The sequence below is a fragment of the Macaca nemestrina genome, chromosome 4, assembly GCF_043159975.1.
Source record: "Macaca nemestrina isolate mMacNem1 chromosome 4, mMacNem.hap1, whole genome shotgun sequence".
NCBI lineage: Eukaryota > Metazoa > Chordata > Mammalia > Primates > Cercopithecidae > Macaca > Macaca nemestrina.
In genome coordinates this window covers 27,751,592-27,773,933 of record NC_092128.1, presented here as the reverse complement: position 1 = coordinate 27,773,933, position 22,342 = coordinate 27,751,592, and the positions used below count along the sequence as shown (strand labels likewise).

At 35.1% G+C, this 22,342-nt stretch overlaps 1 protein-coding gene across 4 annotated transcripts in view; it reads left to right on the top strand.

Moving 5' to 3' along the window:
• LOC105471375 (muskelin 1) overlaps positions 1–22,342 on the top strand; it is a 380,915-nt gene that overhangs the window by 245,526 nt on the left and 113,047 nt on the right. For all 4 annotated transcript variants that reach the window (XR_981107.3, XM_011723823.2, XM_071093953.1 and 1 more), the window contains one exon: positions 14,562–14,631. Coding sequence is in view for 3 of the 4 variants with exons in the window: in XM_011723823.2 (XP_011722125.1) it covers positions 14,562–14,631 (70 nt within the window). In the remaining variant the exon portion in view is untranslated. The remainder of the gene's footprint in view (positions 1–14,561; positions 14,632–22,342) is intronic.

Below are 22,342 nucleotides of genomic sequence, written 5' to 3'. Positions count from 1 at the left end.
GCAAAGTCTATTAGATCTAGTTGATTGATGATGCTGTTCAGTTCAAGGGTATTCTGAGCTTCTGCCTGCTGAGTCTGTCAATTACTGACAGAGAGATATTGATGTGTTCAATTATAATAATGCTTCTTGAACTTCTGTCAGTGTCTCTCTCAAGTATTTTGACATGCTTTTGTTTGGTACAGACACCTTAAGGATTGTTATGTCTTCTTGGAGTACTGACAGTTTTTACAATTATTTAATGCTTCCTTTTTTTTTTACTTTGATTTTTTGAGACAGGGTTTCACTCTGTCGCCAGACTGGAGTGCGGTGGTGTTATCTCGGTTCACTGCAACCTCTACCTCCCAGGTTCAAGCAATTCTCCTTCCTCAGCCTCCCGAGTAGCTGGGATTACAGGCCTGTGCCACCATGCCTGGCTAATTTTTGTATTTTTAGTAGAAATAAAATTAAAGCATGTACTTTCTTACCATTTTGGCCAGGCTGGTCTCGAACTCCTGACTTCAAATGATTCACCTGCCTTGGCCTCCCAAAGTGTTGAGATTACAGGCATGAGCCACTGCGCCTAGTTAATGGCTCTCTTTTTTCCTGATGATTTTCCTTGATCTTGTGTTTGCTTTGTCTGATGTGAATTAATATAGCTATTCCAGTTTTCTATTTAAAGAATGGTATGTCTTTTTCCATTTCTTTGTATTCACCTATTTGTATCTTTATGGGGGTTTCTGGTAGACAACATATTTGGACTTTGTTTTTTTATCTACTCTAACAGCCTTTTAATTGGTTTCTTTAGACCATTCACATACTAATTGATTGTTGATACAATTGGATTGATATCTACCATATTTGTAACTGTTTTCTATTTACTGTACTTGTTCTTTGTTTCTTCTCTTCCCCTTTTTCTGTCTTCTCTGATTTAAAATGGACATTCAGTGTGATTCTGTTTTCTCATCTCTTAGCATATCAGTTACATTTCTTTTTAACTTGTTTTTAGTGGTTGTCCTAGAATTTGTGATATTTATGTACATCTAAACTAAGTCCAGCTTTAAGTAGCAGTGTACTGTTTCATGTGCCATGTACTTATCAGGGTATTTCTTACTCCCCTCTTGTATCCCTTATAATGTTGTTCTTACTCATTTATCTGCATGCCATAATCACTCAATATATTGTTAACATTGTTACTTTGAACAGTTGTTAGATCAGTTAAGAGTAAAAAAAAAATACGTTTTAATTTTATCTTCATTTAATCCTTCTCTGACCCTCTTTCTTTATATAGATCAATGTTGTAACCTATATAGCTGTTCTTGCTGAAGAACTTCTTTTAACATTTCTGCAAGGCATATCTACTGATAACAGATTCCCTTAGTTTTTGTTTTAGGAAGTAGTTATTTCTCCTTCACTTTTAAAGGATAATTTCACTGGATATGGAAGTCTAGGTGAGTGTTTTTGTTTCTTTTTTTTTTCCCCTGACACTTCAAGTATTTCGTTCCACTCTTTTCTTGCTTGCATAGTTTCTGATGAGAAATCCAATGTAATTCTTCTCCTTGTTTCTCTATAAATGAAGGGTTTTGTTCCCTTGTCTTTGGTTTTTGCAGTTTGAATATGATACTCCAACTTGTAAATTTTTTTGCTATTTCCTGCTTGGTTTTCTCTGAGCTTCCTGCTTGGTTTACTCTGGTCAGTGGTTTGGTGCCTGTCATTAATTTTGGAAAATTCCAGTCATTATTACTTCAAATATTTCTTCTGCTCCTTTCTTTCCCTTCTCATACTGCAGTTATGCACCTGTTATAGCTTTTTTATTTTTAGAAAATAGTTTTGGGATATTCTGTTTCTTTTTTTTCTTTATTTTCTTTTTTTCAGTTTGGGAACTTTCTGTTATCGTATCTTTAAGCTCACTGATTCTTTCCATGGTACATTACCCATCTGTCTTGCATGTTGTCTACCTTTTCTGGGTTTTTTTTTGTTTTGTTTTTGTTTTTGTTTTTTTGGTTCCCTTCAATCCTGTTCCTTTAACACTTAAATCTCTCTGAGGAAGTTAACTGGGAACTTTTTCTAACTTTCTTTCCTCACTCTCCCAACATCTGATCTTAAGTGATGATCTTTTCCTTTCATTTTGTACTGGTGAGGCAGTCAGTAAGTGTATTCCAAATTCTACTTATTCTCTCCATTCTTCTCTTTTTTTTTTTTTTTTTTTTTTGTTAGCTCTATCTTTTCTACATTGTTGCATCACACATTTATTTTCTGTTATGTATGTCATTCTTATCTTCATGGTTAGTTTTAGTTCGGTGGTTAAATATTTTTATTTCGTGTAACCAGATTTTATGCTGAAGCTTTTGAAATCATTTCTTCGGTATGTATAGTTTATTCGTCAGAAGGTTTCTCAGAAAGAGTGGCTCAAGGAATGCTTTGTTAACTATGCCTTTAAACTTGAAAGATAGTTTGATTATATATACAGTCCTAGGCTCACGTTTTTTGTACTTGATTTTCTTGAAATTTTTTCTTTTATTTTATTTGAGTATAATATACCTGTTTATTGTATATACCTGTTTATTGTATTTGGGAGAGTTCTCATTCTTTTTGCTTTGCTTAGGTCTATTTCTGTTTCTTGCAGTTTCTTTTCAGAATGGGTCTCTGTTTTCGTGAAAGTAGGAGTATTCGTTGGTAGGATACTTCTGCAGTCCTCTTAGAGTGTAGAATCTGCCTCTCTCAGTTTTCCAGCCTTCTCTGCATTTACCTGCAAGTCTTGGAGCCTGAGAAGAATGTGTTATCTAACTTTACTTAGTTATCAGATTTTCTTGGTCAGATTATTTCCTATGACCAGAATTTGAACTTGTTGGTTCCTTTGTGAAGAATAGGTTTTTTCTTTATTTTTACATGAGTAGTTCCTTCTAATTAGCATAATTAAAATATTTTCAGAGCGGTGATTTTTTTCTTTTTTTGTACCATCCCTGGTAAAAAAAACTGTCCTGCCCTGTGTCAACACCCTATTTATTTCTTTTATAGCACTTATCACAGTCCATAATTATCTTGTTTACAATTCTACTTGTTTATTTTCTGCTGCTTGTCATTTAAATGTTAGCCTCACAACTGGGGAGGTATACCTATCGCGTATACCACGGTATTCCCAGGGCCTATAACACTGTCTAGCATAAGGGTAGGACTCAGTAAATATTTGTTTGGTAAGTAACTCCAACAAATAGTAAGATCCCCTTCCTACTATGCTCTTAAAATTGGGAAATACTTGTGAGTCTAAACCTTTGCACTATATGTAAGTATAAGTGATTTGGGAGAGAGCTATCATATTTACAGTATATTCTTTATAGCTGGAGATATTAAAAATTGACTTAAGAGTTGATCCTTACTGCATTTTGAATCAGTTTTTTTTTTTTAGAAAAAACATGCTTGTTTATTTATTTATATGTACTTATCCTTTCAAAATACAGTGTTCTTAGATTTTAAATCAGAAAGCCTCGAAAAGTTATCAGAATTCCCCCTTCCCACACATTTGTAGCTATAATCAAAAACTCTCTAGACTTCCCGTGTGTGCAGGTAAAGATATTTCTTGAATATTGGGAGAGAATGCCCCCAGTTTTTACCAAACTGATTATTCTTGGGTATTTAAGTGTGTTCTTTATCAGTATTTCCTGATGTATAAGGACTTCGGTTATTTTTTTTTTACATTTATTTTAGGTTCGGGGCACACATGTAGGTTTGTTACATGGTTGTGTTACAGGGGTTTGTTGTACTGATTATTTCATCACCCAGGTACTAGGTAAGCCTAGTACCCAGTAGTGATCTTTTCTCTTTTGTGCTCTTCTCCCTCCTCCCACCCTCCACCCTCAAGAGTCCCAAGTGTCTGTTGTTTGCTTCTTTGTGTTCATGATTTAGCTCCCACTTATAAGTGAGAACATGCAGTAGTTGTGCTGAGGATAATAGTCTCCAGGTGCATCCATGTTCCCACAAAAGAAATGATCTCATTCTTTCTTATGATTGCATAGTGTTCCATGGTGCATATATACCACATTTCCTTTATCCAGTCTGTCATTGGTGGACATTTAGGTTGACACCATGTCTTTACTGTTGTTCGTAGTGCTGCAGTGAACATTCGTGTGCATGTGTCTTTACGGTATAATGATTTCTATTCCTCTGGGTATCTCCCCAGTAATGGGATTGCTGGGTTCAGTGGCAGTTAGCTATTTCAGGAATTGCCATACTGCTTTCCACAATGGTTGAACTAATTTACACTCCCACTAACAGTGTGTTCCCTTTTCTTTGTAACCTTACCCCATCTGTCATTTTTGACTTTAATAATAGCCATTCTGACTGGTGTGAGATGGTACCTCATTGTGGCTTTGATTTGCATTTCTCTGATGATCATTTCTATGATCAGTGATACTGAGATTTTTCTCATATACCTGTTGGTTGTCATGTTTGTTTTCTTTCGAAAGTGTCTGTTCATATCCTTTGCCCACTTTTTACTTGGGTTTTCTCTTGTAAATTTAAGTTCCTTATAGATGCTGTATATTAGACCTTTGTCAGATACATAGTTTGCAAATATTTTCTCCCATTCTGTAGGTTGTCTGTTTACTCTGTTGATAGTTTCTTTTGCTGTGCAGAAGCTCTTAAGTTTAATTAGATCCCACTTGTCAATTTTTGTTTTTGTTGCAATTGTTTTTGATTTGTCTTGAAATCTTTGCCTGTTCCTATGTCCAGGATGGTATTGCCTAGGTTATCTTCCAGGGTTTTTATAGTTTTGGGTTTTACATTTAAATCTTTAATTCATCTTGAGTTGATTTTTGTATATGGTGTGAGGAAGGGGGTCCAGCCTCAATCTTCTGCATATGGCTAGCCAGTTACCCCAACATCTTATTTATTGGAAGAGAAGTCTTTTCCCCATTGCTTGTTTTCATCAGCTTTGTCAAAGATCAGATGATCATAGGTGTGTGGCCTTTATTGTATACTTTTTTTGTCTGTCTCTTGAATTTTATGTGGGTTTTGTTTTTTTTTTTTATGTTTAAAAAATACCTTGTGATCCCCTTGGCCACAAATAACCATTCTTGTTCTGATATGGTATTACCCCAGCAGAGTGTTCACATGTAATGGAAGCTCTATTATAGTTGATTGATTGATTGTTATTACTGACTTTCGTGTAGGAGCAAGAGTATACATGATACCTTGAATGAAGGATGTGAAAGCTTTTCATAGAAATGTAGAATGTTAACTTGGCCTTCATGAGTAGTATTTCCTAGAGTTGTGCAATTCAATTGCCCTGATGACAGCTGAAAGAAATTTGAGACTAAAGAATTAAACCTTTCCCTTTATACTGCAGATAAAATAATTCAAGTCCTGAGAGATTATGTAATGGATTATCTAACCAATTAGTGACCAGGATCCAAAATCTTAAGATTTCTAGTTGAAGTTGATTTTTTTTCAGATCCATTTTATCATATAATTCAACAAAAAGGCACAGGCGTTAAAAGGATGCTTTTAAACTACCAAAGGAAAAACATCCTTTTATACTTCCTAAAATGCTGCTTGACTAACTTTTCTTCATATAAAAATTAGGGGTGGCTTTAAAGTATCTAAAACTTCCCATTTAAAGTTGGCTGGTCTTATTGATAAGCATCCTGAGCAGCCATTATCAGAAAAAATGTTAAATTCTCAATTTTTTGCCCAATTTCTGCTGTTATATTTAAGTATTCTTAAGAGTAGTAATTTGGGGCTGGGTGTAGTGGCTCATGCCTATAATCCCAGCACTTTGGGAGGCCGAGGCGGCAGGATCACTTGAGGTCAGGAGTTCGAGACCAGCCTGGCCAACATGGTGAAACCCCCGTCTCTACTAAAAATACAAAAATTAGCCAGGCATGGTGGCAGGCGCCTGTAATCCCAGCTACTCTGGAGGCTGAGGCAGGAGAATTGCTTGAATCTGGGAGGTGGATGTTGCAGTGAGCCAAGATCGCACCACTGTCCAGCCTGGGTGACAGAGTGAAACTCCGTCTCAAAACAAAACAAGAGTATTAATTTGAAAGGTATTGCTAAGCAAGCTTATGGTTTAAGCATATGTAATCAGGAAAGGTTTTTAATTTACTGACTTGAATTGAAACCTAAAATGCCGAATAAATTATCTTCTCATGATGAATTGTAATCGTTTGTTCCTGACATTTAATTGGTAGTATATACAGATATAGTAGATTTTAAAATATGCAAAAATAGAGACATATAACTTGGGAAAAATTAAAACTGTATCCCATTTTTCAATTACCCATTTGTGTTTCATTATAAATTTTTAAAGTTCTAATAGAAGAATTTAATTACTCATAGTCTTGCTTTTGTAGTCTTTGTGTATGAGAAACTTAAAATGTTATTCATTTTTATTGCTTTCAGTTTTCATCCAGCATTGGTAGGAATGAAAATGTACATTTTAATGTTAAACTAACCTGATGGAAATAGGTAGCCATTTTAGTCTTCAACCCAACTCTTTTTTTCAATTCTTCTTGACCAGTTCTCACTTATTATTTGCATTTTAAATGTTTTTAAATGACAGATACTTAATTTAACTCTAGTTGGCAAATCTTTATTATTTGACTCATATAGTTGATACCGAATTGTGTCTTATAAAACTTATTTTCTATTTTTCTAGATGTTAGTATAAATGAAAGTCATGGGTATCTAGAAGAGTGTTGTGGTCACAATCGCTTTGGTTGCCAGAGCAGTGACTCCTGGCAAGTGGAACTAAAAAGCTATCAGTTTCTATTCTTTATTATTCCCTCTAGTGCATGGTCTCTCAACATACCCCTCCTTCTGTTCTACATCTGCTTCATTTTTATTATGCTACTGACTGCCTTATTTCTCTTTTATTTGGTATCTCTGTTCTCTGTTTCATTCGTTCTGTTTACTTATATATTTTTTGTCTTAGAATTTTATTTCCATACTGGCCCATCCCATCTCCTGTCATAGGAGATAGCCAAGATTATCAGTCATTAAAATAGTCATAAGTAAAAATCAAATGTACAAAGCATATTGCCTATGATTGCTCCTTCAGTAGAGGCTGTGGATGGGGTATTCCGTTTTTAAAAACAAGGGATGTTGAATTGATACCATGATTGACATATGTAGTATAAGAGGTTAACGCCTCTCACTTAGTCCTGAAAATTAGAAGGAGGAAAGGCTATATATATCATTAGTGATGGTAGATTGTATAAGTCTTTGGAAAGTAATTCAAGGGAGGATAATAATGAACATGTTTTATAGAATACTACTATGGCAATAGGCTCTATTACCACTGCTGAGGGACTGATGTTAATAGTCATTACCCTAAACTGGTTTCTCATTTGCCTTGCAGGAGAGTGGAAATGGGTTGAGGGGAGCAACATCGTAGGAGGAAGAATTAAAAACAGTCTAGATCTTACTTTATGTTTTGAAATAAGATCCATTATTTAAAAATTTTAAGAGACAATGAGCTTTTATTAGTTTCTTTGCTGTCTTTTTCTATGTCTTTAAAATGATGGAAAAGTAGAGCCTGATTTGATTTTCTGATGGTGTGTTAGTACGTTCTCATGCTGTTATAAAGAACTACATGAGGCTGGGTGATTTGTGAAGAAAAGAGGTTTACTTGACTCACAGTTCTGTAGGCTTGATAGGAAGCATGACTGGGAGGCCTTAGGAAACAATCATGGCAGAAGGCAAAGGGGAAGCAAACACCTTCTTCTCATGGCAGCAGGAGAGAGAGAGTGAGGGGGGACGTGCCACACACCTTTAAACCATCAGATCTTGTGAGAAGTCACTCACTTTGACAAGAACAACATGGAGGAAATTCAACCCCCATGATCCAATCACCTCTTACCAGGTACCTCCCCCAACATTTGGAATTAAAATTTAACATGAGATTTGGGTGGGGACACAGAGCCAAACCATATCAGTTTGCAAGTCAGTTTGCTATAAATGCAGGAAGTTTGCTGTCATGTCAACTATTATTTTCAACAATAACTATTTTTACTGTTTTTATAAATAATATATGCTATTATATTATATATGAATAATATGACAAATATAAGAAAATAAGTAAGATCTCTTAATGGTATTTATGCCTCATTTTGGGCTACTATTTGTACTTTATATAATTTGACGTACATTGGATCATATACCTGCTTGTTTGTATAATCACACACACATGCACACACACGCGCGCGCACACACACACCCCTGTATATAACAGGTTTTTAAAACAAGAATAGAATCTTACATGCTTCTTTGTGTCCTGCATAGTAGAAATCCCTTCAAGTTTTTTATAATGGTAGTATAAAGTTCCATGATGTATGTTCTATAATTTGTTTGATAATTTCCCTGCTACCTCAGAAAATGTGGCGTCAAACATTTCTATCATATGTCTTTACGTACTGGTGATTTTACTTCTGTGGGATAGATTTTGAAATGAGAGTTCTAGTTGAAAGAATATGTACATTTTAGATTTTAATAAATTTTAGTATTTAAACTTTCCATAAAGGCTAGGATAATGTACATGTTCATCTTTTCTCCCCAATTTTCTGATAATTAGGGATTAATTTCATCAATTTGATGGGTAAAAAGGGATATCTTACTATTTTAATTTCTTTTTCCATGACACAGACAATATACAGGGATTTTGAGAAATATTTTTGGTCGTAGTTTATTGGCTGTTTGAATGACTCTTCAGTGACTTGCATTCTGCTCATTTTCAATTCTGTTGTTCATCTTATGAAGTGTAACAACATTTTGCATACTCTAGATATGGAATCTTTGTCAGTCATATGAGTTGCAGAGATTTTTGTCCAAACTATTGCTTGTCTCCTGTTTTTCTTCATGGCACTTTTCGTAACGCAAAATTTGAAAGTTTTAATATAATCAAATGGTTACTTTTTGTTTTATAGATTATGTGTTTCTTGGCAAAAAGATCTCTCTAACATGTTAGGTTGTACGTATTGGCCCCTACATTTTTCCCCTAGGGTTTGTATGTATATGTGTATGTTTAAATCTTTGAGATTACTTTTTGTTGTTGTTGAGACAGAGGGTCGCTCTTATTGCCCAAACTAGAGTGCAATGGTGCGATCTCGGCTCACTGCAACCTCTGTCTCCCGGGTTCAAGCGATTCTCCTGCCTCAGTCTCCTGAGTAGCTGGGATTACAGGCGCGTGCCACGATGCCTGGCTAATTTTTTGTATTTTTAGTAGAAATGGGGTTTCACCATGTTAGCCAGGCTGGTCTCAAACTCCTGACCTCAGGTGATCTGCCTGCCTCGGCGTCCCAAAGTGTTGGGATTACAGGCGTGAGCCACGGCGCCCAGCCATGAGATTACTTTTATATGATATTAGACAGGAGTTAACTTTCTTCTGATGGACATTCAGTTGTGCATCATTTAATAAATGAATTATCAATTCCTGCTGAATTAAAATATCACCTTAATCTGATATTAAGTTTCCATCTACACTGGGCTTCGTATCTGGGTTTGTGTTTCTCTGAGCTGTTATTTTTTTTCCTATTCCAGTCCTTTCTGTTTTTAATTATAGAGGATTTAAAATGGTTTTTTAAAGGAATCTTTTTTAAATTAAAATCTTTAATTCTTACTTTTAAAAAGTGTTTTAAAAGTGACAAGATGATTTCCTGTCACTATTCTTTTTTTTTAAATAAGTTTTCTTAGCCCTTTTTGTATATTTATTTTTCCCTACAAACTTTTTGCATTGTGTACTCCTTGGGTAAAATTTCGCATACCTCAAATAGTTGGCAGTCCAGCAATGCTTGTCTTGTGGCTTTTGGTATACCACTTCCTGTGTTAGATTTCTGTGGGTCACCAGGAGACACCCCTCGGCAGTTAGATGGCTTCAACTGACACGGCAAGTTCTTCTCACCTTTAGGGCAGATTACTTCTCTTGAAGCTCTTAGTGGGGTAGAGATAGCAGATTGTCACAGCAATACTTATGCAGTTGATGCCTGACTCTTAGGGAGAGAAGTATTCAAGGAATTCATGGTTCTTCTCCTAGGGCCAAGCTTTTGTCAAGATTCTTAAAGATCTGAGCCTGTCCTCTGTAACCTGTTGGGCTCAGGAGAGATACTTAGTTGGCTTAGTGCTGGGACTGGAGATCAGCAGGAGTATCTTCCAGCTTCTGTCCTTCCAAACCCTCTAGGCTAACCTCACTCCATTTCTGGTCTGTATTTTATTTCTTTTTAATTTTCATTTCAATTTAGTATGAGCTTTAAGTTACAGGTAATCAGTGGGATTAATGTACTGTATCCTTTAATTTTTTTTCTTTTTTGTGTTATTTGTTCATTTCATTATCAGATATTTATTAAGTACCGTGTGTATGGCAACATTTAGGCCTGTGAAGATGTGTCACCCAGTCCTTGTCTTCTCAGCAGCATTTTGCAAAAAATTTCTTTTCTTTCTACTTAAAATACTTTCTTCACTTAGTATTCACATTTTCTAGGTTTTCATTTTCTTCATCTTTGGCTTTCTTCAGTTTCTTATGCTTGATTCTTTTCTTCTGGACCTCCTAAATGATGGACCCCCGGAGCATAATCAATCCTTAAGCTTTTCTTCTGAGCTCTATTTCATTCCCTAAGTCATCTCACTGAATGTTGTGGCTTTAAATAGCATTGATACATTGACATCTCTGAAGAGTATATTTTATTCAGCACTGGTATTTTCCTTGAATTTCAGCCCCAGATAGCCAACTGCCATATCTCCAGTGGGCTATCTAATAGGCATGTCAAAATTCACAAGACCAAAACATATTGTAACTGTTTGGCCCCCTTGATTTTGCATTTAGTGGTCCATCTGCTCATTTTTCAGATTATGACATGGCTAGCTTCCTTATGTTATTGAGGCCTGTTTCTCCTTTACTTTTCCTCATAGTAACATTATTCTTTACCACTATCTTACCAATACTTTACATTATACTTGACATATATAACATATATATATAGTTAATTTTCCAGATGCTGAGAGCTGTTAATCTCCTATTTTTAGAATCAATTTCTTCTCATATTTACTGTGGTTTTTGCTTTATTTGATTCATTACAACTGACAAATTATGTCATCATTGAATTTCTTTTTTAGAGACAGGGTCTCTCCCTGATGCCTTCTCGATTTTCTGTCTCAAATAATTTAGAAGGTGTGTGGTATGCTTTTATTTCTATCTTTGTTTAATTTTAAACTTTAAATAGTATTACTTTTTTTTCTTTTTATCAACTTCAGAAACATTCTTTCCTAGGAACTGTGAAAGATGAAGGAACTACCTCACTTCAGTGACATCTAACATTCCCCTCCCCAAATTTATTATACTTCATGATTTCTGTGGTTCCAATTTATCATAGTTATAATGTATTAGATTTTCCTTCATGCTTTATAACATGTATATCCATGTGATTTTTAAAAATCATTCTCGTTCTTTAGCTTTTAATTGTACTGTAGTCTTTTCAGACTCAGTTCATATCTTCAGTCTTCTGTGTTCCTAATTTGTTTTTGAGAAAAAGCTTTTTTTCTGATAGGAAAGGAATTCGTGTTAATTTTAGAAAATTTGAAAAAAAACACAAGCACAAAGAAAAAAAATCACTTGTAATCTCCCTTTGAGAATTATATTAGTAACTTAGTATATGTTCTTTGCCTTTTCTCCCTGTGTATGAATGTTATCACTTTGCAACACTTGATTCTTTACATACACAGTTAACTACTTTTCCCCTTCACTTACTATGTATTGAACATTTTCCTATGACATTAAAGTCAAGCTGTAGAATACATAATAATTTACATGGTATTCTGTATAGACATGTTATAATTTAATTAATCCTACATTGTTAGTTTATTTACAGCTTGCTCTCCTAAAGTGTGCTTTGATGAATGTGGATGAGTTATATCCCCTCGGTTTTTTTTTTTTTTTTTCCTTTGGATAAAGTTCTAAGAAGTGGAAGAATTCTGAGGCTTAATAGGGTGATTAAGAGCATGGACTTTGTAGTCTGAGTGCCTTGGGTTCAAATCCCTACTTAGGTGCATACATTTAGGCAATTTATCTTTTTCTTTTTCTTTCTTTCCTGCCTTCCCTCCCTCCTTTCTTTTCTTTTGTTTTCTTTTTTCTTTTCTTTCTCTTACCTTTTTCCTGTACTGTGTTTCAATTTCTTAATTTGTATACTTCAAAGATAATGGTTTATACATAGAAAACATTGTCTGGGACTCAAACACAGTCATTGTCATGGTTGTCATCATTTTTATTTAGAGGATGTACATATTTGAAATGTTTTTGCTATCGATTAGATTTTTCTCCTGAAAAGTTACATTAATTTGCATTCCTATCAGCAAAATATAAGAGTAACATTTTACCAGCTCTGGCCAACAACTGCTGTTATAATTGTAAAATGTAGTTATTTTTGAGGGTGTGGGACTAATTTTATAGGGGCAATATATATGTTTGTCTTAATCTCCAATTTTTGATTATTGATTTTGGATTTTTTTTGACCATTTTCATATGGGGGTATTTATATTTAAGTGCTCTTTAAATATTCAAATTTTAGTTAGCGCAATGTATTTTATGTTGCCTTTATTTTTTCTAGTTGGCTGTTTGCCTGTTAATTTGATTTTTAGTTGTTTTATGTATTTGTGTTTTGCCTTTGTGGAACATGTGTTAAAGGCAGTTGTTTTCCAAACACTGTGCTTTTTAAAAAAATTCATTCATCTATTTTTGATAATAAGTCTCTTATTTGTGATGGTATAAATAAATCTGTAATTATTAAGCACCTTCTCTTTGCCAGTATAGATCTAACTTTTAAAAAATAGAATTTTTATTGGAGAATAATTTTAGATTTATGGAAAAGTTGCAAAGATGGCACAGAGTTACTATATATGTTCTTTACTTAGTTTCCCTTGTTGCTGATGTCCTGCATTACCATGATACATTTGTCACAACTAAGATGTCAAGGGTACACTACTATTAACTAAATGCCACATTTTATTTGGATTTCATTAGTTTTCCCACAAATTATTCTTTCTCTGATCCAAGATCCCGCATTACATTTAGTTGTCATGTTCATTATTGTCCTCTAGTCTGTGAGTTTCTCAGTCTTGCCTTGTTTTTTATTATATTGAGTTTGGAGGAATATTCATTTGTTTCATTGAACCTTCCTCTGATGTTTTCCTGCTGGTTAGACTGGGGTTATATCAATATGGACTCGTGTATATTTTACCACTTAATTTTTTTTAACATTGGCCTGTCATTCTCTGTGACCCTTTGACATGATCCATACCGCCCCCTTCCTCTGCCTCTAAAAAAAAAAAAAAAAAAAAACTTCTTTTTTTCTTGTATAAGATACTCCAGGTTTGTCTTCTGTATTCTCTTACCCAGCTCTAGAATCAGCCATTTCTCCAGCTACTCTTGTTTTCTTTTATTGGAGGATGGTATGTAGAAACAAATATCAGGGTGCTGGGTGTGCTTTCAGGTACTGGTGTGTCACTGCTTCTAGTCCCCCTCAGTGGACAGTTAGAAAATACTGTTTGTGCACACACACCGCATAATTATTTATTTATATTATATTACGGTAAACACAAGTTTGCACTGATGTCTCTGATTCTAATCCAGTACCACAGGGTTCCTTCTGCTCTCCCTCCCCTTGCTTAACTGTAACGTCCCCCTCCAAAAGTGAGAAACCTGGTTCCCACATCTACCAGCCATTTACTTATTTGTTCAACCCCAGTATGTATGTAACATAGGAATTAACCCATATTCCTTGTGAAAAACAACTTTACCAAATCAAGCAGTGTTTATGTATAGCTCTGCTTGCCTTTAGCCTTACAGTTTCCAGTGCAATCACCATCTTCTAAAGTTACTTATATCAGTTCCTTTTCCACTCACAGCTCTGCTTTTGATGGTATGCTTAAAAGTGTGTCTTATTCCAAAGATGTACTTTATATATGTATTAAAAAAAGATGCATGTATGATATATGTAATGAATATATAATGTAATAATATGATTACATGCAATATTATATAATGCATGCTACATATAATATGTGTATATGGTATTTTATTTATTTTTAGGTATTTTGTTGCTTTATTTTTACCTTGAAGTCTTTTTTTGTTTTAAAGACAGAGTCTTGCTATGTTGCCCAGGCTGGAATTGCTATTCACAGACATGATCCATCATAGCACACTGTGGCCTTGAACTCCAGGCCTCAAGTCTTCCTCCAAGTAGCTGAGGTTACAGACGTGTGCCACTGCACCCAGCTATTTTTTCCTTAAATTCTTAAATATGTATATCTAAGGTTCATTTTGACACTTAGTGTAAAGTGTTAATAGAACTTTTTATTTTAAACAAAAGTGGCTTATGAAAAGTCTTGATTTTTCTCTGTTGTTGAACATACCACCTTTGTTATATTTTAAAATCTTATATCTACTAGAAGTTTTCTGTGCTTTTCTTACTCTGTTTTGTTTTCTATTCTTATTCAAGTTCCAAACATTACATAACTTTGTGATAATTTCAGCATCTGGTAGATTATTCCTGTTTTTGCCTATTCATGTTCTTTTAATTTGTTAATACTTTTCTTTATTCCAGGAACATTTTAGTGGACAAACCAAATGACCAATCTTCAAGATGGTCTTCAGAGAGCAATTATCCTCCCCAGGTAAGATTACATGTATCCCTTAATGCTGTTTAGAAGTGAACATTTAAATAAACACTCAATTGATACTAGTTATCTGGAATCTCCTAATAGTTTATTCTCTTTTTGAGATTGTGAGGTAAATTTTTATTTTCTCTATTTTTGCTTGCTTATTAAATTTTGGAAGAATTTTTATCTCATAGGCAAATGCAGTGTGAGATTTGATGAAACATGAACTTTTACTTCTGTCTACCAGAACAGTTACACTCAAGTTATTGTGTAAATGTTTAAGGAAATGTTAGTAAATTGAACTTTGACTCATGACTATCTTATGGGGAAAATAAACTTAAATAGTTTGTTATTTTATTAAAATATTATATTTCATATTAAAATAATATTTTAAATGACATCAGGACCATGTGCTAAATTTCTTTTCCCTGGCAAGTAGTGTCTATGGTTGACTGAATTTAAAATCATTCTTTCAGTTATATGCTTTCAGCATTAGTATTTATAATGTACTAGGCACACATATGTCCATATCCTTGAAGAAATTAATGCTCTGCTAGGTAAAGCAAATGGGTAAATAATACTTTATTTTTTAATTGTAGTGTAATTCATGGAGATATATATATATGTGTATTTTTTTTTTCTCTTTGCCTACGTATTTGGATCCCCTGGTGTTTACATGTTTTATTGCAAAATACATGTCTAAAGAATATTTATTTATAATTTTTGGGAGCCACAGTGGCTCAGGCCTGTTGTCCTGGTGTATAAGGAGGTGAGGCTAGGTGTTCTAGGCGTTCGAGGCCAGCCTGGGCAACATAGAAACCTTTGATCTATGCTTTAAAAAAAAAAAAGTGGCCAGGCGCGGTGGCTTATGCGTGTAATCCCAGCACTTTGGGAGGCCGAGGCAGGCAGATCACAAGGTCAAGAAGTCGAGACCATCCTGACCAACATGGTAAAACCTTGTCTCTACTAAAAATACAAAAATTAGCTGGGTGTGGTGGTGCATGCCTATAGTCCTAGCTACTCAGGAGGATGAGGCAACAGAATCGTTTGAACCCAGGAGGCGGAGGTTGCAGTGAGCCAAAATTGCACAACTGCACTCTAGCCTGGCGACAGAGTGAGACTCTGTCTCAAAAAAAAAAAAAAAAAAAAGTGTGTATATATATATATTTATAATTTTTATATGTAATGTAAAGAATAAAACAAATAACTTTATTCATCAGCCATGTTTAGAAATGGAAAGTGATTGCTATCTTTTGAAGCCTCCTATGAGCCCCCTCTTATCTCTTTCCTCTAACCCCTCCCCTGTAACTATAATTGATGTTTTATTAAGCATTTTAAAATAATATTCCATAGATAGAGCATATAAATATTTTATGATTTAGTTTTTTTGGCTTTGACTTTGTAAAAGTAAAATATAAATTAATTTAGTCGTTTATAAATTTTCTGTGACTTGCTGTTTTTTAACATGATTTTTATTAATATTGTTATATATAATTGCAGTTTGTTCATTTTCACTACCATATAGTATTCCTGTGTATAAATATGCCAAAATGTATTTATCCATTTTGCTGTTGATAAGCATTTAGGCTTTTTACAGTTCTGCTGTGAATGTTCTTATATGTTGTCTCCTGGTACACATGTGTAAGAGTTTCTTTAAGGTATATATACCTTGGAGTAGAATTCTTGAGTCATAGGGTGGGTATATGTGTATTGAACTTTATCAGGTAGTAGAAAACTGTTTTACAAAGTAGTTGTAGAATTTATCCTCTTGCTGGGTGTGTATGGAAGTTGCTGTTGGATCACGTTCTCCTCATCACTTCTATGGGTGGTTTTTATATTTTGCTAGTCTGGTGGATTTTTCATTTTAACTCATTGTGGTTATAATTTGCTTTTTCCTATTTACATTAAAATCTCTTTGCATACGTTAATGGACTTACACTGTGTTTTTAATCATGCTTTTCTTGATTCACTTTTTCATTTTACTTATTAATAATTTTAGTGCTTGAGTTGTGGTACGTTAGTGTTTTTCATTTAGTTATTTTTATTTCTTGTTAATGATCTTTTTTCTGCAAAAAAGAAAATGCAGTGATCATAACTGAAACTATGATAATCTTATTATTATGAAATTGTCTTTATTTGTTATTGGACTATATTTTGAAGGTAGTAGAATTTAATGCTTTTCTTAACTTTTTTGTTTGCTTATTCATTCATTAAAAAATTATTTAGTAAGCATCTATGAAGTGCCAAACTTCAGGTATTTGAATACTGTAGGGAATTCAATATTGTCTCCTCTTGATGAACCACGGGTATTGCATCAGATACCCTGAAATATTTCAATGTGATAAGTCCTATAGTAGAAGTTATCTGAAGTTTTTGTAATGAAGGAGGACTAATTTGTCATGAAAATAAATACCATGCAATCTAGTTTTCTTCATTGTAGTTATTACTGAAATATAACTGGGGTTTTCCATGGCCAATCTCAAGGGACAACATTTTTACCAGAAAAGAAAAAATAAAATTGAAAGCAATTTCAATGTTTACTTAGTCTTATAAGAAACTGCCATGTTGGATGGAATGGGTATAGTTTTATTTTATTTTACTTTTGAGATTGAGTTTTGCTCTTGTCACCCAGGCTGGAGTGCAGTGGCATAATCTTGGCTCACTGCAGCCTCCACCTCCTAGGCTCAAGTGATTCTCCTGCCTCAGCTTCCCGAGTGGCTGGGATTATAGGCGTGCACCACCACGCCCAGCTAATTTTTGTATTTTTAATAGATATTGGGTTTCGCCATGTTGGCCAGGCTGGCCTCGAATTCCTGACCTCAGGTGATCTGCCCACCTTGGCTACCCAAAGTGCTGGGCTTACAAGCGTGAACCATAGTTTTCATGTATCGATATGTAGCAGAGTCTTGCATTTCTAGTGGTTGTAAGCTATAATATTTCTTTCCCACTCTTGATCTGAAGGTTCCCAAATGCACTGAATAAAAAACAGATATATCCACGGCTGGACGTGGTGGCTCATGCCTATAATCCTAGCACTTTGGGAGGCCAAGACGGGTGGATCACTTGTGCTCAGGAGTTTGAGATCAGTCTGGGCAACCTAGTGAAACCCTGTCTCTACAAAAAATACAAAAATTAGTCAGGCATGGTGGCATGTGCCTGTAGTTCCAGATACTCAGGAGGCTGAGTTGGGAGGATTGCTTGAGCCCAGGAGGTCAAGGCTGCAGGTAGTCGAGATCATGCCACTGCACTCCAGCCTGGGTGACAGAGTGAGACCCTGTCTCAAAAAAAAAAAAAAAAAAAATACACGCACGTGCACATACACACACATATGTACACGTGCACAAATGAAAACTGGGGCTTTTTTTTTTTTTTGGAAGCTGGAACCTTAAAGCAATTCATTCTCAGGATAAGAATTAAACAGAATAAATCCCCACCTTCTGGGGACTGTGGAAAGAATTGCATTGACACTCAGTAGAGGAAGGGAAAATGAGGAAGAAAACTCATCTCTGAGAGGTTATAGCTGTGTATTGGTTTTTGTTCACATTTGGTAGTTGGATTCTCAATACTTGACTATCCATTAAACCTTGTGGTATGATTTGAGTTTAAAGCGATTGAGGATGAATGGTACGTTTAAGGTTCTCAGCAGAAGCAAATGCAGATCTTCTCTGAAAATAGTTACCTTTATTTCTAGGCCTCAGGTATTATCCACAAATCGTTATTAAAGGAAATTGAGCAGTACACACTCAAAGATAACTAAGTATAGCAGAAAATAAGATACTTTAAGAACTAGCAGAACAAATAGCAGAACCCCCTTCCAGAATTTTAGATATTAGAATTAAAACTACTGAAAGATACTGGAATTAAGTTAACTACTTGTATTTAAAGAAATAAAAGAAATTGGACACTAAAAAGTGATGTGGCAGATTTGAAAAAGAACCAAATAAAACTTCTATAAATGAAAAATATAATTTAAAAAAGTCAGTTTTGACAAGACTTTCCACTAAGCACAGATAGAAAAGATGAAATAGAAGTGAAATTTTAAAAAATATTTTTGAAGGTAGTATATTGAAAATAAGGTAGTAAAGAGTGATGGAAATGAATAAGACCTACTATTTGACAGCACAACAGGCTGACTGTAGTCGATAATAACTATATATATTTTAAATAACGTAAGGAGTGTAATTGGATTGTTTGTAACTCAAAGGATAAACGTTTGAGGTTAGGGGTAACCGCATTCTCCATGATGGCTTATTTCACATTACATCCCTATATCAAAACATCTCATGTACCCCGTAAATATGTACACCTACCGTGTGCCCACAATATTTTTTTTCAAAAGTGATGGGGACAAGATTTAGAAGACTATGGGAATCCAAAAAGAACTGCTTGGGGCCACTTTTCTGCTGAGTATCGTAAACAAGTTCTAAGAGATTAAGAAGTCGAAATAGCACCTTTGGCAAACACTTGGGGCCAGGGAGATACAGGTTAGAAGCTAGAACTTGGGGTGTGGTAGGGTGGTAGACTCCTCTTGCTCTGGGTTAAGTCCCTGAAGCTATGTCTGAAGAGAAAGCGTGAACCAGAAATAGTCGGGCCCTCACAGGGGGTGAAGCCCAGTTTCGTATCATCCCAGTACTTGAAACTGGATTAAAATAATCAAGAATTGATAGTATCCCTAGCAATAGACCTACAGTAGAAGATATACTTTTTTAGGAAGCTGATACCCTAGGCATCTAGTTACTTTTAGTTTTTCATATTTGGTGTCTATCAAAAAGAAGGATTTACAGATAATAGGAGTTTTAGATATAAGTCTTAAAATAAGTCCCCTTGCTATGTGAAAGGAAAAAAGGAGATGAAAATTAATATTGAAAATTTTGGCAAAGAACCGAAAACTGTATTAAAAAGGACCAAAATAGAATTGAAAAAGACAATACCCAAAATGCAGATTGCATTTATGAGAATAAAATAAGAATGTATGCAAGAGCATTTTCTGCAATTTAGTATACTTTATGTAAAGTAGCAGTATTATTATAATAGGCAGGTATTGCTAAGAAGATAATTGTCACCTGTAATATAATGTTGCAGATGTAAAAAGTTACATTTTAGTGTATTCTAATAATAAGCTATTACGTGACCTGCTTGTTTCAAATCACTTAAGAGGATAATCATGCTATATAAATTAGTTTTATTTAGTTTTGAATAAGGAGAAACCTTATTTCACTGAATGTTGATGTGGTTTTTAATTCTTCCCATAATCATATGGTAATTGCAAGGATTAGGATAAACGTAGTAGCTACTTTGCTGCCCTTAAACTATGGCAAGTATTTTGGTTTCATATACAATTGATTCTGGTTATTCACAGTAGTTATGTCCTATAAAGTAGTCATGAACAGTGATTTAACAAGTACTGAACCATTGCTCCTAGGAAAATACAGGGTTAGGTTCCTGTGAGTCTTCAGTTACAATATTTCCATCAGCTAATCAATATATAATCTTGTCTTATGTATGTTTCTGTTTAAAGAAACTTTAATATAGGTATTTTTTATTCATTAACATTGAATTCACAGCCAACAATACTATAACTTATATCATAATGATGTTTATCTAACACATGTATTTTCTCCATAAGGCATATCATTTACTTAAACTACCTTGGAAGAAGCTTATAATTGCAGTAAAAGAGTTATGATCTAACCCTTCTTATGTCAATTAAAAAGACATTTGCAGGGCCGGGCGCGGTGGCTCACGCCTGTAATCCCAGCGCTTTGGGAGGCCGAGGCGGGGGGATCACAAGGTCAGGAGATTGAGACCACGGTGAAACCCCGTCTCTACTAAAAATACAAAAAATTAGCCGGGCGCGGTTGTGGGCGCCTGTAGTCCCAGCTACTCGGGAGGCTGAGGCAGGAGAATGGCGTGAACCCGGGAGGCGGAGCTTGCAGTGAGCCGAGATCGCGCCACTGCACTCCAGCCTGGGTGACAGAGCGAGACTCCGTCTCAAAAAAAAAAAAAAAAAAAAGACATTTGCAACTGCCTATACATTTTAACCAACCTTAGAGAGTTTTCACCAGTCATCTTGAAAGACATGTTTTCCGTGACAGTATCAGTATTGTAACCACATATTTGATGACAGAGAAGGGTGACGTTGTATCTTTAAAGCATTTATGGATTTTCCTTCATGCTACATTTACTCTACCAGCACAGATGATCTAGAATTAACAGCAATGTTTTCTCATTAAGGTCTCAAAATATTGCCCGTATCACTGTGAAAATGACTTTAACGTTTTTGTTTATACAAATTACAAATACTAAAAGTGAGAATCAAAAAGGAGATAAAAGCATAAGAACTTTAAAAGAAATTAGAAATCACCTGAATTCCATCATCCTGACCTCACCACCACCACCACCACCACCACTGCTGTCATTTTGAAGATAGTTCAGCTTAACTCTATGCATACACTCACACAGACACATATGTTACATAAGTGGAATACCATACATGTTGGTTTTTTAAATAGGATTAACAAAATAATTGTTTTCTTTTTTTGTCCTCTCATCTCCTCTTCTCTGATAACCAATGCTAACAATCAGGTTTGTGCTCATTCATATCTTTATATGGGTTCATCAAATACAAATTTAAACATGTACATGCATACGTCTGTGTGTACTCACAAACATACTGGCAAGTGCAAGTGTCATTATTCAGGTAATGATGGCAGGATCTTGTTACCTATTTGATTTCTATTGTATGAATATCTCACAGTTTGTTTATCCATATACCTGTTGATGAACATTGAATCGTTTTCCAACTTTTGGCTATTACAAAGATGTGCTAAATATTAATATAGAAGTGGCTGGATATGGTGGCTCATGCCTGTAATCCCAGCACTTTGGGAGGTCGAGGCAGGCAGATCACTTGAGGCCAGGAGTTCGAGACCAGTCTGGCCAACATGGCAAAACCCCATATCCACTAAAAATGCAAAAAATTAGCCAGGCGTGGTAGCTCATGCCTGTAATCTTAGCTACTTGGGGGGCTGAGGCACAAGAATCACTTGAACTTGGGAGGCAGGGGTTGCAGTGAGCCAAGATCTTGCCACTGTACTCTAGTCGGGGCGACAGACAAGGCGAGACTCTGTCTCCAAAAAAAAAAAAATTAATACACAAGTCTTTGTGGTTTTAATTTGCATTTTTAAAATGATTAATGATGTTACCATTTTTTGTGTGCTTGTTGCTTTCTTGACTGTTTTCTGGTGAAGTGTCTGTTCGAAAGGTTTGTCATTTTGAAATTTGTTTTCTTGTTAAGTTTCGAGAGTTCTCTGTATGTTTTGTATTTAAGTTCTTTATCAGATTTATATATGATTTGCAAATATTTTCTTTGCATCCATTGTTTCCCCTTCCTGTTCTCACCACTCACTGCCCCAGCCTTCCTTCTGTTCCAATATTAGAGGGAATCATCATTAAGCATGATGCTTTGCTATGGATATTTTATTTTATTTTATTTTATATTTTATTTTTGAGACTGAGTCTCACTCTGTCTCCCAGGCTGGAGTGCAGTGGCACGATCTCAGCTCACTGCACGCTTCGCCCCCCCGGGTTCATGCCATTCTCCTGTCTCAGCCTCCTGAGTAGCTGGGACTGCAGGCGCCTGCCACCACACCTGGCTAATTTTTTTGTATTTTTAGTAGAGATGGGGTTTCACTGTGTTAGCCAGGATGGTGTCAATCTCCTGACC